Below are 16,524 nucleotides of genomic sequence, written 5' to 3' on the forward strand. Positions count from 1 at the left end.
GGCAAGATAACATCTAAACATAATGGTTTTTCAATAGCACCAGTAACGCCAAACTATAACTTAAATTTACAGTAGAAAGGTAATATATTTCAGAACTGAGTATTTTGGCTATTAAAGAGAAAGGCCATATATTAAAATCCCATTAAACGAAAGTAATCAAAAATAAAATTTACTTACTTTAGCGATCTGCAGCAACACAATGCAGTGTTTAATTGATTCTACCATGCTCTATAAAAACAAAACACTGATTTTAGGATCTTGCCCCAAATGGTCATACAATGCTAAAACTTAAAATATAAAAGTCAGTTCAAATATACAGGGTTTAAGTCTATTCTACATAAAAAATACCCTCTCTGGATTTCCACTGGGTTCTAACATGCTGATAGTGTCAAATGAAATTATCATTAGCAATTCTATGAATTGTTTGGAAATACCAAAAAATTGTTAATTTATACTGAATAACATCTAAAGGGTCTTTCACCAGTTCAAACATAAAGTGATGTGAATTTGATTAACTTCCAAATTCTTAGATTGTCAGCAGGCAATCCCAATGTAAATTCCTAAAACGTCTGTCTATTCAAGACTTTCATGGAATTATCAAGAGTAAAGGATCCTATTAAAATATTGGTGAACCTGGTATACTACCATGTCTGTTTTTAAAATGCTTTTATCAAAATACAAATCTTATCAGTAGCCCATTATATAATGTCAGAAGGTCAGTACATCAGAAAACTCAAATCACAATATTATTAATTATATTATAATATTATAATATATATAATTATAATTATATATATAATATTATATATAATATATATAATATATAATTATAAAAAAGAATATACATTGTGCATGGATGAAACATTTTATCCAAGCGTCTCAAACAGACAAGACCAGAAACAGATAAAATGGCACACGAAGTCAATCCAATTAAAGGGATTATTCTATTCACTTAAATTCCTTTAGATGATAATACAATTCTTAAACACCCTTGTAAAAATGCATAAAAATTAAAAACTCAACTGCTCTTATTAATAATAGCAGCTTAAAATAGAAACATTTTACAGCACTTTCTAATGCAAAGCCAGAGTTTATCAAACATATAACTTACATTTGTTGTCTCTTTGAGAGTTTCAATTTTCTGTGAAAAATAAATTTAAACAGAAATTATCAGAAACACAAAGAGGTATCGTTGTTGTTTTTTACTGGTTAGTCATTTAAAGAATTTTACCAAAATGTACTCATTACTCTAAATCAGTTCAGGCAGGTTGGGGAGTGCTTTTGGTTAAACTTTTTAATTTAAATCAAACATTTAAATAAAAAATTCAGACATTTTATGGATTACATCCTCAAATAAAATTCATGTGATTCAATTCAAGATTTGTAAGAATAATATAAAACATTCTTATCCCTTACCTGAAAACAATTTTTCTTTTCTCTATAGGATTCACTATGTGATTTTAAAATGCTTATTTTAGAATCACCTTAAACTTTGCAAAGTTGTTTAAAAAATGACATGAGACTAAATTCCAAAACTAAGAAGGTGAGCTAAACATGAGTTACTACTATTACCAAGTGTAAAAGAGACAAATGCAAGGCTATGGTTAACAGAAATGCAAAAAAATAAATGATGCTGCATCAGGAAATCTAGTCAAGGAGAAGAAAAATGTTAATTGATAAAAGAAAACAATATTCAAACTACAAAGTAGTTGTCAGAAACCCAAAGGGAGGAACTATAATTAAAGCAACATTCATTTTGTTCCCTCATGCATGGCTTCTGGTTTATTTTGAAAATTTTGCTGGTTGCTTTATTAATATCTGAAGTGACCACATGTAAATTTAATAAAATAACTTTCAATCTTCAACATATGGTACTTGAAGAGAAAGAACTTATTCCTAAAGGTGGTACTTACAAAAAGGGTATCATAATAAAATTTTCTGTTACTCTTTTGTTCAATTATGAAACCATACCAGAAATTCACCAGAAAACTCCCCTTGAAATCTATATGGCATACTATCATAACAGGTCAACAGTACTATTATAGTAGTCAAAACACCGAGGTCCTTCTATTACTTCTCCAAAAGGCTCTTGGTTTCAAAAACTTTAAAGTCAAAATCATGATTATAGAAGTTACCTTTCTCTGTTCATCATCTTTGCAGTTTTGAATTTTGTCATCAAAAAGCTACAGGATTAAGAAAAAAATGATTATAGTATCAAGCCTTTACTACATAGTACACATTTACTAAGCAAAGAAAAGCAAACATATTTCTTCCAGGGATGGTTTATACATGCATTAAATGTATAATTAATGTTTACTAAAATACAAGATAACACGCATTTTTTCAAGGCATTGTTATCAAGTCAGATTCTATTGAACTATTTTAAACAGTCAAGATCAATTACTCTGGTACAATTACAAGCAAAAGAAAACATATGACTTTAAGAACTTAAAATATCAGTTCAAACGTAAGTTTTTTCTGCCTTGTCACCCAAGTTTATCAACATTCCTTGTTCTTTCCAGGAGCTTTGCTTGTAATTAATTTTAAAGTGGGAGTTGAAGGAGACAATTTTAATAATGATAAAGGAAGTAGAGAAGTAAACTCTCTCAATCCCCCAACTCCCCCAAAATGAAAAATGGCCTTAGAAATCAAGCCACTTAAAATTTACCAGTTTCACACAACTTTTAAACAAAATATGAATCTAATCTTGTCTTATTTTCTTCCAATTATGTTTAGGTTAGCTTAAAAACTACTGAAAAACCAGTAAGGGTTGTAAAGTAACATCAAGCAACTATTTTTACTCAAAATCAAGCTCTTTATATAAATTCAATATATAATCAAATGCCATACCTTTAACTGTTCTATCAAGATTTGTAGGTAAGCATCAGCCTCTGTAAGTTTCTTATCAAAGTCTTGGACACTAGGAACAAATCCTGAATCCAAACCCTAGAGGGAAAAAAACTGCAATAAATCCCAGCAATGTCTAATAGTACAAAAGATACTTCACCCTTCATACATGACATCTCACTTTTCTAAATTAAAAATAGTACTTTTACATAAATAATAGGTCTATTTAAATTATCTAAATTCTCTAAGAATAGTGGTACATCAATCTCCTTCATGAACTTCTAGCACTGTTCCCTGTTCATCAATTACATATGCTGCTGTTCAAATTAGAATTTATCCTGCTTTTTCAGAATCATTTTCTTCTCTCCCAAAAGCCCCATAATGGGCTCCAAAGCAACAGTAATTTAGCTAAAGGTACATATACAAAACAACCTAGATTACCTCCTGTTTCCCTCCTACTTTTTGTTCAGTTCAATCCTCCAGTCCCTTAATCTCAACTTCATATTCCCACTATTTAGTTCTCCTGTTCCCTAAACTACCCCATTAGCTCTGATGTTTTCCTCCTCCTCCCTTATTTTTTTTAAAAAAACACGAAAACTCAAAATTCTCACCTCCTCTAAGAGGGTCCTCCCTAAGTGAAAGTGACAACACTTCTGTCTAAGTTCCCTACTCATTTTCACCCTTGGCATGAACACTACACTCTGGACATGGTGTAAATGTTTATTTATTTAGAGGGCCCACTTATTTCTCAGTTTAACAGTCCAGCATTTGCATGTCCTACTTTTTTGTACGCTAAAAATTTTAAGTTCCAAGAGCACGGGATTCCTATGTTTTAACTTTATTCCAAAGAAAGTTTTGAGTTCTTAATCATCTTTAACTGAAAAATACATCAATCTTGAGTATAAAAGACAAAATAGTCTGAGATTGAACAAGGCTATCATCTTGCCATATCTGCATGCCCAGAAGTCATGGAGTTAAACAGGGAAATAAGGGTCGGGAACCACTACTGTCACAATCACAACCCAACCACAAAACTCTGTACTAAATGGGTGAAATATAGTGCTTCAACATACCATACTTGACTTTCAATTGTTTTATCTCTCCTGCCTTTTGCCAAAACGTGCGGATCATTTCACATTCCCCATTTTAGTCAACTGAGGCCAGAGTTCATTTTATATTAAACCAACACCTCATCTTTGCCTGACACTTTATCATTATTAAAGCACTTTCACAGCCATGATCTCAAACATCAGATTGAGACAGTATAGTATTATGGAAAAAACAATGGGTTGGCAAACCTGGTTTCTAATTGCAGCTCAGCCACTACCAAGATATTGCGTCTCTCTAAACGATTTTCTTACCTGCCAAATACAGGCATCCTCCTCCTACTATTATTAGTGTGGCAGCTACGACCTCTACTAAAGACTATAATTACTAACACTGTCAATTACTACTAATACTATTGCTGTTCTTCCCAAACTAAAATTCAAATTCTTAATCAAAGTATTAAAAACCTAAGTCCACAACTAATCTTGTAATGCATTTTGTTTTTCAAATTCAAAGGCAAAAAAACTGCTTTTTATTTTTACATACATGTTGAGAAACTGCTTGAAATGAGTATTGAAAAACCCCTTTCCAATGAGAGATGTCATGTAAAAACAAAGTTTAAGAAAGAAAAATCATAATAAGCAATATAAGTAAAATCCAGATATATTTATAAAATTGTAGTTAAACATCTTCATTCTTAAAGATAACCCCAAAGACATCCTTTTAGAAACATTTACTAATGTAGAGTATGATAATAAAAGATGTGGAAAAGAAAGGATAAAATCCATCACATCCCAGAGATACCACAGTACTGTACTAAGAAAGTAGGGAGTGATTTCTTTTCAATGTTACTGTACCACAGGAAAATTGGAAGGACTGCTTGGCTTTTTGTTTTGTTTCACAGGGCAATATAACATAATTATCAATAATTTAACTATAAAACCCAGTTAAAATCAGCTAAATACATTGTTCTTGCTAAATACTAAAAAGGTCAATGGCATATTCATAAATGAGTATAAAGGTGAAGGATCTAAATGAGAAAAAGTGATCTTCAAGAATTTTCCCTCTTCTGAATCCATTTAGAACTACCACTATAGAAATCTAATTAATATATCCTTCTGAACAAGTCACTATATCCGATTAAAAATCCAATAAATAAATGGAAAAAATTAGATTTATATTACTGAGATCTGAAATTAAGTCTAAAACAACTCTTTGATGTTTCTATAATCATGTGAACCTTACCTTGGCTCTTTTGTCAGACCTTCCTCCCCCTAGATATCATCTTCTACAATGGTCCTTTACCCTTAAAACACCACACGTTGTAACATCCAAGTCAAAGATCTACTCAACAATCCATTTTTCTTTATGTAATGTATAATGGGAGGTTTGTAACAACAGTTATTAGCTTAAAGTCCCAGAACGGGCCTAAAACTCCCTTGCACAGTAACCCATAAGTCTTTGGTATACTTTAAAATAAAATCTACATATATAGTTTCCCATCTTAAATCAATAAAATAACATGTATGCATTTATTATTACCGTGGACGAGCAACTGACAGTAATTAAACTGTTTTCTCAAGTCTTGTAAGAATAATACACTAGAAGAAAATATAAGTTTTCACTACATATTGTGACTCAGTACACAGAATCAAGGCCACCTAGTCCAGCCTCCCACTCATATAAATTACTTTTATAATGTCCTTTAAAGTCATCTAGTCTTTACCTGAGTATCTCAAGAGAAAAGGAACTCAATACCTCCTAACATAAACTATTTCACAAAATCCCTTTAAAGTCATAACTATTCCTCTTTCCATTAAACATTTAAGATACAAGGCACTATACATATTCATATCCTTTTTAATGGAATTTTGTTTCAAAACAGGTCATAAAAATAGAATACAGTCCTCTACCATGTTGAGTGGTTTGTCTTCCTTTGAAAAGAACTCAGAACAGGCAGACCCTTTAAAACAGTGTGACTTCCTACTTCTTAGGGTGACACTTAGCTCTTGAGAACAAGCTAGTTGGGAGTCAAGCAGATGTACATTCTACTACTCTGTACTTGCCTTTTTATCTAACACTTATCACATTTTATCATAATTAAATATTTAATTGATTGACTTCTCTGAAGGATTATAAACTCCACGAGGGCAGGAACTGCCATTCATTCAGCACTATACCCCTGCACCTCGACTCCAGGCTAGCTCATTGTTGAGTGAATGTGTGTTGCACTGATTGTAGCTTCTGGCAACTGCTGATGCCATGATACCACTCTTCTCCATGACCACGTCTCCCTATATTTCCCCTGCCTTTCTGTTCTCTTTCTCCTTCTATTTTTTTACTCCCTCACTCCCTTTCTTTCCTTCTCTTTTGTCCTGCAGTAGCAACTGGTTATGTTGCATTTTTGGCAATCGGGACCAAAGAGGTTGCTGCTCCCTAGTTTACTATATTGATGATCCATAGTTCTAACTTGATGATTTCTGTATGAATTCATTTAAAGTTTAAATTAAACATGACTATTATAGAGAAATAGAGATAAAATGGTCTGTGATGTAAAAAAAGTTAAACTAGAAGAAACTCAATAGAAATTAAACCATAAAATTAGAAATCTATGTAAAGAAAAAAACCCCCACTTAAGTGGTGAGTATGCTAAAAAACAAAACAGTCTCAGTTTGCAAGAGTAATTTGCTAATTAAAGAAAGCTAAAGTATGTATATGAAGTCAAGAGTAACACATAATTCTGTATCAGTCAAGACCTATGTATCCAGATTAAATATATATATGTATATGTATATATAGAGACAGACATTTGGCCCAATTTAAGGGGAATTTCAAAACTATCTAGAATGATAGAAGAATATTAAACTGCCTCAAAACTGTATGTACTTCCTACTATCTTTCTAATACTTATGTTGAACAGCATCACTTTTCTCAGAAGGTACTTCAAAGCTAACAAATGTCAGCAAAATTAAATGAATTTCTATCAATACTTTAATCAGGACATTAAACACTATTTATACTTTATACATACACATAACTGAATACTTTACCGCCATTAAAAAGAAGAGTATTAAAAGGGATGTCTTTAATACTTTCTGAAGTACATATGAATTATACTTCATATGTAGCTACTTTGGAGAGACACTCTTAGTAAAACAGTACAAGAGGCAATTTTTGAGGCAAGGAGTAAAAGCTTTTAAAGTAATTCCTGCTGACAGAGGAAGAGTAATGAATAGTGGAGGTAAGGTGGGAAAAGGTGGTTTAAGGTCTTGAGGTCAGAATCAGGAAATAAGAAAGTTATGAGTAATTTAAGAACTGAGAAGAAAAATGCAGAACAGGAATGGCTATGGCTGAATAACACTGTAAAAAGAAATTCACAAATGAGTAATCATTTTCATATCAAATCTTATTTCACAGCAAAAACTTAAAGGACTAAGTACCCTACACTCAGTGCTTCCTCCTATACAGGACAAAATAGTATATAATAAAAATATGTTGTGAAGAGAGAAATACAGAAATTATTCCACATAAGTCTCATAGAAAAGTTCAGAATAACAAGAAAACAAAATAAGTTAACAGTAGTAGAACTGTAAAAGGGAATAACAGCTTAAAAAGTTAACAAGGGAAAAACACCAAAGAAAACAAGACTCCTAATGAAAAATAAATGGCATAAATCCAGACAAAAGTAGGTGATTTTTAAAAATTAGAAAAATACACACCCTATAAATAAAATCATAAAAACTCTGCAGAAATGTTGTTTTGATTAAATATAAGAGTATTTGGAAAGTTTATGTTCACAATTAGCTATTTGAGATGACATGCATCACAGATACGCTTTCATCCAATGAAAGAAGTATAGGGCATACTTACAATTGAATCACTTACAATTATTTTTGAAAATTCAAGAACTGGAGAGATACCAGAAGACTGGAAAAAAGCAAGTGTGGTACTGATCTTCCATAAAGGTAAGGAAAAGAGAGAATAGAAAGTTACTATGCTGTGCGTCTGACATCAATAATTAATTAAAGGAACTATAAGAGAAACATCTGTAGCTATACAGAGGAAAAGTAGGTACATGAGCAGCAAGTGGCAAGTTGAAAAATAAACAGATAAATAAACATTATGCCAAACTTAATGGCTTTTCTGTTCCTTAGAAATTTATTAGCAAATTAAGTTTTTTGAGAACACCATTTTGTCTCCTTACCAAATGACTCAAAAGTTGCTTTAATGATGAAAAAAGTATATTAAAGAAACCAAAAATATTAGTAAGACCATGATTTTATGTGGGGTATACTAACATGTGATTTCCTTGGATTACTGAAAATTTGGAAACATAATCTGCTGTCTCCGAGGTTTACTCACTTCAGCTAAAGGAAAACAGAATTTAGAGATATAGAAAAGTTATGAGAGTAAGAATTTCCCCTATTTTTAACGCTAAGGAACACTCAACTACCAATTCATTTGGAGTAAAGATTATCAATTCAAAAACGTCCATAAAATTGAGCCTATTACTAAACTCTTTACTTCGATGTAACTTCAGGAAGGTATTTTCCATCTAAGTCAATGTGCTGATAATCTAAGGCTCCAAAATAGGGTCTCTATTATCAAAATGGTAGCTATAGCTATCTTATCAACAACTGCTTAGGTACCCCAAGAATGCCAAAAAAGATAAGGCCTTTTTCCATAGTTCTAAATGAACAGTTCTAACACCATGGATTCACCACGGATGCACAGTATAGTAATTTTTTTCCCAGAATATTAGGTCCTCTGCTAGATACTTTATATTATTTATTTCATTATTATAACATACATAGTAAGGTAGATAGATATTAACCCTATTTCATAAGTGCTTTCCCAAATCATCCAGCTGGGTTTTTTTTAAATTGAGATTTCAACCCAGCCCTTCGATTTCAAATCCATTACACTTCTCTATTAAATCACAATGATATTTGAAAAGAATTCATGGCATAAGAGACTAAAATTTAATCTAAAAAATGCCTGAAGGAGCCCAGTATACCAAAAATGAACACCAGCTTTAAGGTCAGACTGATCTAGTTTTAAATCCTGAATCTGCAAGTCCCTAACCAATTACCTACATGATCTGGCCAAGTTACCTTCTCTACATCCTTTTCCTTATCCAGGGATGAACACAATAATAAACCACTCAAAGTTGTTGGATAGATGAAATGAAAGAATATGCATAAAGTAACACAGTAGTGGGTGTTCTATTTCCTCTCCACAATGTGGAATTGAAAATAACCAGGATTCACCACTGTATCCAAGGCCCTAAACTAGTGCCTAACAGACAGAAAAGGTCCTCAATGAATATTTGATGGATTAAAAACAAAATGAATTAACAACTAGGTAATACACAAAACATACGCAATTTTAATAGAGAAGTATAATCAAGAAAAGGATACAAGCGTAGGTTAAACTGTATTTAACATTCCTTTAAAAAAGGAATACAAACAGTAAGCTGATGAACTCAAGAAAATAAATAGTAATAAAAAAGGTATGAAGAACAAACAAGTGATAAAATACAGTCTTGCAAAACAGATCAAAAACAAAATTCCCTATAAGATGTTCAGAAAAGTATCAGGTATTATGCCTGAACCACAAAAGGTAAACTGTACTCAATTATTACCTTGGTACCAAAGAGTCAAACAATATAAAGAAAGCCCCCCTTTTCCATAAAATAATCTGATTTTTGAAAATCCGTTAGTTCTTTGAAAAATAAAATTGTTTTTACCTTTAAATTTACAAAGAAAATAGCTTCTCTTAAAACAAAAAACAACACAAATCTGAATTGCTCATATACTTGGGACAGAAAACAGCTGCCTTGTCAAACAGGAATCAGGTACAGACATGGGTGCCAAAATTCCTTAGCTTTATTATAACTCTTAGCACAACTGCTTACTCTTCGTGATCTCTCTTCATCTAATACTGGCAGCGTTAGGTAACCTTTTGACTTACAGAACAAAACACTTATATTGATTCCATAAAGTGATTTGGCTACTCAAACAACTGCACAGGCAAGGTTTGGGATTTTGTACCGTTTTCCTCTATTTAACTCACTGACAGCTTGTCTTTCCAAATGACTCTCCCAATTTATTCAGTAAAGTCACATGGAGCTTCCCTGGTGGTGCAGTGGTTAAGAAGCCACCTGCCAAGGCTGGGGACATGGGTTCGAGCCCTGGTCTGGGAGGATACCACATGCCGCGGAGCAACTAGGCCCATGCATCACAACTACTGAGCCGGCACTCTACAGCCCATGAGCCACACTACTGAGCCCACGTGCCACAACTACTGAAGCCAGCGCGCCTAGAGCCCGTGCTCCGCAACGAGAGGCCACCACAATGAGAAGCCCACGCACTGTAACAAAGTAGCCCCCGCTCACCACAACTAGAGAAAGCCCCATGCGCAGCAACGAAGACCCAACGCAGCCAAAAATAAATACATAATAAATATAAAAAATATTGAAGTCATATGAAAAGTTATTGCCAAAAGTAAATAAAACAAACAAAAACCTGAAGTTTGTAAACTGCGTGACCATTACCTAGTTTGTCTGGGATATCCCTAGTTATGTCTGTTGTATCAACAAAATTATTAGCAGCCTCCTTCACTCTCAAAGTGCCCCAGTTTGGACAATATATGTTCTCTCTCTCTATAAAGGTTGTAACTAGCATTTTAGAGATATAAAAGTCTGGAAGGCATACAGGATTGCCTCGAGATTTCAGAATGCAGCAAATTACTTTAAAAAAAATCTAAACTGAAATAGTTTACAGCCTCTGAATGTAGAAAGCAAATTACAAAAGTAAAATAAACACCAGAATTCACGTCAATTAATAGTGGTTGAGGGCATACCTTATTCTAGATAAACAGAGACATGAACAATAAAGAAGTTACATTTTGAAAAGTTATTTTATTCACACACATGCACGGCACACACACACACCTGAAATAAAACACATGAAACAAAACATATGAGATGCAGATGTTATTCCTAGGGAGTGCAATTGAGAAAGAGGGGCATTTAAGACAGGGACTCTTAATTTTTACTTTATACATTCATAACGTCTGATTTTTAAAAGTATCTATTTACTTAAATTCAAAAACTTTATGTAAAAGGATTCAGAAACTGTGCAGGTTATAAATATGATTCAAAAATTTTATAACTGTTTTAGCTTGCAAAATCATCAGCATTATTATTTTAAAATTATCTACCAAACCCTAAAATGACTTGAGAGAGTAAATTTGGCAATGCTGAAGCTGCTCAGATACACCTTTCCAAGCAAAATAAAATACAGCATAAGAAGCTTATAACATTATTTACAGATAAAGTACAAACTAGCAAAAACAAAAAACAAAAAAACCCATGCACTTGAAAATTAGCAATCACCGCTATACTGGAATAAATGCTGAGAAGAAAAATGGCCAGTAAAACAAAGCAGAATACCTAATTTTCTTCCCACATCCTTCCTGCCAATTCCATGGTCATGAGTCAACATTCAAAAAAGCAAACTCATAAAAAACAAAAACACCTATTACATGACCCCCCCCAACAAAGCACTGTTTGACCATGTGGTTTCGGCAATCAGCCAAAGTTTTTTTTTTTCATATACTGGTGGGTCAGGCTACTGACAGTATCTTTTTTAAAATTAAAAGTCTTGGGTTAAGTCATTCCAGGATCTTAAATAAGCTCTGAGCTGCTTACTAGAGGGGATGCAAAAAATACATTCTTCCCCTTCCCAACCTCAGATTACTGCCTGTCATTCAGCTTCACAGCATTTTTTTTTTTAAACATCTTTACTGGAGTGTAATTGCTTTACAATGGTGTGTTAGTTTCTGCTGTATAAGAAAGTGAATCAGCTATACGTATACATATATCCCCATATCTCCTCCCTCCTGTGTCTCCCTCCCACCCTCCCCATCCCACCCCTCTAGGTGGTCACAAAGCACTGAGCTGATCTCCCTGTGCTATGCGGCTTCTTCCCACTAGCTAGCTATTTTACATTTGGTAGTGTATATATGTCCATGACACTCTCTCACTTCATCCCAGCTTACCCCTCCCCCTCCCCGTGTCCTCAAGTCCATTCTCTACATCTGCATCTTTATTCCTGTCCTGCCACTAGGTTCACCAGGACTTTTTTTTTTTAAGATTCCATATATATGTGTTAGCATACGGTATTTGTTTTTCTCTTTCTGACTTACTTCACTCTGTATGACAGACTCTAGGTCCATCCACCTCACTACAAATAACTCAGTTTCGTTTCTTTTTATGGCTGAGTAATATTCCATTGTATATACGTGCCACACCTTCTTTATCCATTCATCTGTCCATGGACACTTAGGTTGCTTCCATGTCCTGGCTATTGCAAATAGTGCTGCAGTGAACATTGTGGTACATGACTCTTCCTGAATTATGGTTTTCTCAGGGTATATGCCCAGTAGTGGGATTGCTGGGTCATATGGTAATTCTATTTTTAGTTTTTAAAGGAACCTCCATACTGTTCTCCATAGTGGCTAGATCAATTTACATTCCCACCAACAGTGCAAGAGGGTTCCCTTTTCTCCACATCTTCTCCAGCACTTATTGTTTGTAGATTGTTTGATGATGGCCATTCTGACCGGTGTGAGGTGAGGTGACACCTCGTTGTGGTTTTGATTTACATTTCTCTAACGATTAGTGATGTTGAGCATCCTTTCATGTGTTTGTTGGCAATCTGTATATCTTCTTTGGAGAAATGTCTATTTAGGTCTTCAGCCCATTTTTGGATTGGGTTGTTTGTTTTTTTGATATTGAGCTGCATGAGCTGCCTGTATATTTTGGAGATTAATCCTCTGATAGTTGCTTCATTTGCAAATATTTTCTCCCATTCTGAGGGTTGTCTTCTCGTCTTGTTTATGGTTTCCTTTGCTGTGCAAAAGCTTTTAAGTTTCATTAGGTCCCATTTGTTAATTTTTGTCCTTATTTCCATTTCTCTAGGAGGTGGGTCAAAGCTTCACAGCATTTTGAAAAGCAAAAACTCTCACTGTTTTCAAGAGTCCACCAAAAACGGAAGTTTTAGAAAGTTTTATGCAAATCTGCTCTACATATAATGAGGGAAAAAATCACATTAAACACATGAATTCTTAAGCTTAATGTTTTAATAGTTCAAGTTTTGAAATAACTGCAGAATTCTCATACTCATTCATAATACCTGAAAATTTGATTACGAAATGTTTTCACAAAGAAAACCTAATATATTCCTCTAACAAAACTGGATCTCTCTACGTAGGAAAATATAACAAACTGAAAATGAAACACCCAAGGGAAGTTAAATGATAAGCTAGTCAGGCCAACAGACAATCAGTACTAAATGGCTTATTTCTCACACAAAACAACCAAACAAAATAGAACAAAAACAACAACCCTGAATTGGAAAGAACAGATTCTGTAACTGGTTTGGCATTTACCCCTTAAAAATCATATATGCTGAAGCAGTTTTTGTATATCTAATTTTAGCTGCCAGTGAACATCAAACAGAAGGAAACAGGTTGTTTTTGCTAAGGCTGTTAAAAGTGCAGTACAAAATTACCCTGATTTACCCTGATTACCCTAATTGTTGTCAGAAATCTATCAAAATGGTCTAAAATATGATTAGAATATATGCCCGACAGGACAGGACTCTTTTTGTTCTCTACTGTATCCTCCAGGCTAGTGTTTGGTTTCTAGCAAATGCTCGATAAAATTTTTGTAAATGAATGAAGAAATTCTGAAATGTACCTACCTGTTAGGATTTAAACATAAAAAAAAACAATCAAATAAGTTCTTACAGATTATAAACCAGAGTGCTCAGGAAAAAAATCACAAATAACATTTAATTATTCTTAATGATTTATTATATTACAAGTATGGATGCTGAAAATTTTTAAGGCTAATTGAAAGTTTTTAAGAAAAGAGAAATTGAACAGGAGGAAAGACATTGTACCACCCAGGCAGTACAAGAAGCAAGACCAGCTGAACAACTGAAACAAACTTCTAGAAACTCATTCTCTCCCGCCAAGTCTCATGAGCACAGTTTTATACATACTACTCTGGGCTTAGAATTCAGTGTTACAGTAATGGTTTATTCACTGGGTGTTTTTTACGACTATGACAACATTGTGCTGGATGCTTTGGACATGCCAAGATGAAGCAGATACAGATCACACCCTAAGCGTTTCAAACGTGTAGCAGGAGATAAAATCTGTCTACAAATAACTGATTCAAGCATGGTAGATTAAGTGTTATGAGAAAGATACTAAGAGATTCAAAGGAGAAAGTTAAGGGGATGAAAAAAGCTTCACAGAGGTAGCATTTTAGAGTGCAGGATTCTGACAGTAATGGGGAGGGGGAAATTATTAACAGTAGTGGGCAAGGGAGGGAAACATCATAATCAGATGGGATTTTTGAACTCTTTAACCAAGTGACTAGAGAAATGAGGGCAGGGTTAAGGAAACTAACAAGGGATGCTGAGGTACCCAAGAATTAGGAACAGCAAGAAGCCTTCACCACTCCCAAGCCTGAAGGAACAAGGAGCGAAACAATGTAAATCGAAGTAGGCTCAAAGGACACTCTAGTTGTAACCACTGCTACAAATGCATGGAAGCAGAGAAAGAGGACTAAATACCCCAAAGCTTCTCTCTTTTCTTCCTTCTATCTTCCATCCTCCCATTGGCTAAACCCTACGAGAAGCCAGAGGATAAAGAACTCCAGATGACACAGGCTGTAAAGGTCAGCCTCCTGAAGCAGGGAGTAGAGAGGGGCATAGAATGAATCTGCAGGAAAATGGAGAATAACCAGAAAAGCTATCTTCCCAGACTCAGGAACCAGTATATAAGCACAAAGAGAGACTGGAAAGCACAAGGAATCCAAATAAGGAATGATATTCTCTTGGAGAAGTATGTAAGATGCTATTTTTCAGATCTGGGTACTGAATCTGAAAGGAAACCAAAATTAGTGCCTGAACTGGAAAAATTACTGGGACTTGGAGAGTGAGGTGAGCAGTGAATGAATAGCAGCATCAGAGTAGCACTCCAGTTCTCTCTAGAGCTAATAAAAGAGCAAGAATCATAGGCTGTAGTCTTAGTTATTCTAATCTCTAACTGTGTGACCTTGGCCAAGTCATTTGTCTTCTCTGAAACTGTTTTCTCCATTATAAAAATAGGTAGAAGCCGAATTAAAACTTTAAGATCCCTTCCAGTTCTCAGATTCTGTGAAGCCAGTATATCCAGGTAAATGACCATATTCACCAGGGGAGTAAATACCTCATCATACTGGAAAAACCTGGGGTCCACTTACTTTCTAAAAAAATTAATTTCATTTAAATAAAGACAATAAGAACTTACAGGTTGTAACTGCAGCCAGGTCCTCCACCATAGGACAATAAATGTTAAAACACAAGCAAAAATTTAGTGTAACCTTGAAACTGAATGAGGAAGACTAATGCAACCAGATTTAAAAACATGCTCTGGAATGCAGAGAATGCAAAGAAACAACCAAGTAAGCAGAATAACTTGGTTGAAGTGGCACAGTTCAGAAAAAACAAAATTAGCTGCTCAAGTCAATACAGCAAAGAAGCAAAGTTCTTAAAGGTGTTTCCAGAAATAAATGAACTCCAGTGTGGAAAGGGCTACAAGTATCTCCCCTGTCCCACAACACACACAGAGCAACCATTACCTTTCCTTCATAACACAAATATTCACTGAACATCTGTTATGTGCCAGGGACTATCAATGCCTTCAAAGGACATCTTTAAGGACAATACAGATAATAGCAATTATAATTAATCATTACCTAATCTTCTGGAATGAGATCAGATTTCACCCCTTCTAAGCAGTCTCCCTGACTTCTCTAGCCAGCAACATGCTTTTTCCTATGAAACTAACTACTACAGAACCAATTTGTGCTGGTACTGCTGCTGCTAGTATTCTTTCAACTATATCAGAAGTCATGTAGGTTGGGGGAGGAGGAGTTTGCCTGGAAATCTGCTCACCATTTGTAACATTATTTCTAAACATTTTCTCCAGTCCTGTCTCTCAGGTGTGACAGCAACCAGGGAGCTTGGTGACTTAGCAAACATTTCTAACTCACAGGGATAAACCCAGCTCCAGTACACTGAGCCAAAGGTTGCACACTTAGGACACGATTAAGCCACATATTCTGATCATTTAATGAGGGTCCCCTAAGCACCCACAATGTACCAAGCACTGGACTAGGGGCAAAGGCCCTAGGAATAAAGGAGGTTAGAGTCTAATCCAAGAATCAGATATGTGCACAAAAATTTATAGTACAGAAGTATGAACAAAGTGCTGTAGTAGCACATGAAGGACAACAGTAATTCTAACTTTCTCTGCCTGAAGGAAGGAAGACATCAAAGAAAAAGTAACATGCAAACTGTATGTCAAAGGAAGAAGTGGAGATTTATCACTTGATTGAATGCTAAGCAATTATAATTCTAATCAAGAGGGAAAGGCTGTGACTGGACCAAGAGCTATGAGAGGCTATGCCATGTTCCAAATGGTTAACAGCTCACAGTGCTAGAGTAGATGCCTCGGGTAGGCTGCCCGCAGCTGAGTCCACACTCAAGAGCAATAAATTAGGACCAG

At 34.6% G+C, this 16,524-nt stretch overlaps 1 protein-coding gene across 8 annotated transcripts in view; it reads right to left on the minus strand.

The window, feature by feature from the left end:
- OSBPL9 (oxysterol binding protein like 9) overlaps positions 1-16,524 on the minus strand; it is a 167,866-nt gene that overhangs the window by 41,170 nt on the left and 110,172 nt on the right. For 5 of the 8 annotated variants that reach the window (XM_019937825.3, XM_019937824.3, XM_019937826.3 and 2 more), the window contains 4 exons: positions 2,851-2,946; positions 2,136-2,183; positions 1,112-1,141; positions 178-228 (listed from right to left, as the gene is read on the minus strand). In XM_019937825.3, the coding sequence (XP_019793384.2) occupies positions 178-228; positions 1,112-1,141; positions 2,136-2,183; positions 2,851-2,946 (225 nt within the window). Of the gene's footprint in view, positions 1-177; positions 229-1,111; positions 1,142-2,135; positions 2,184-2,850; positions 2,947-7,779; positions 7,849-16,524 lie in introns of all 8 variants that reach the window. The other 3 variants (XM_019937823.2, XM_073789880.1, XM_019937822.2) reach the window with 1 other exon arrangement.

Source organism: Tursiops truncatus, chromosome 1, assembly GCF_011762595.2.
Source record: "Tursiops truncatus isolate mTurTru1 chromosome 1, mTurTru1.mat.Y, whole genome shotgun sequence".
In the NCBI taxonomy this organism is placed as follows: domain Eukaryota; kingdom Metazoa; phylum Chordata; class Mammalia; order Artiodactyla; family Delphinidae; genus Tursiops; species Tursiops truncatus.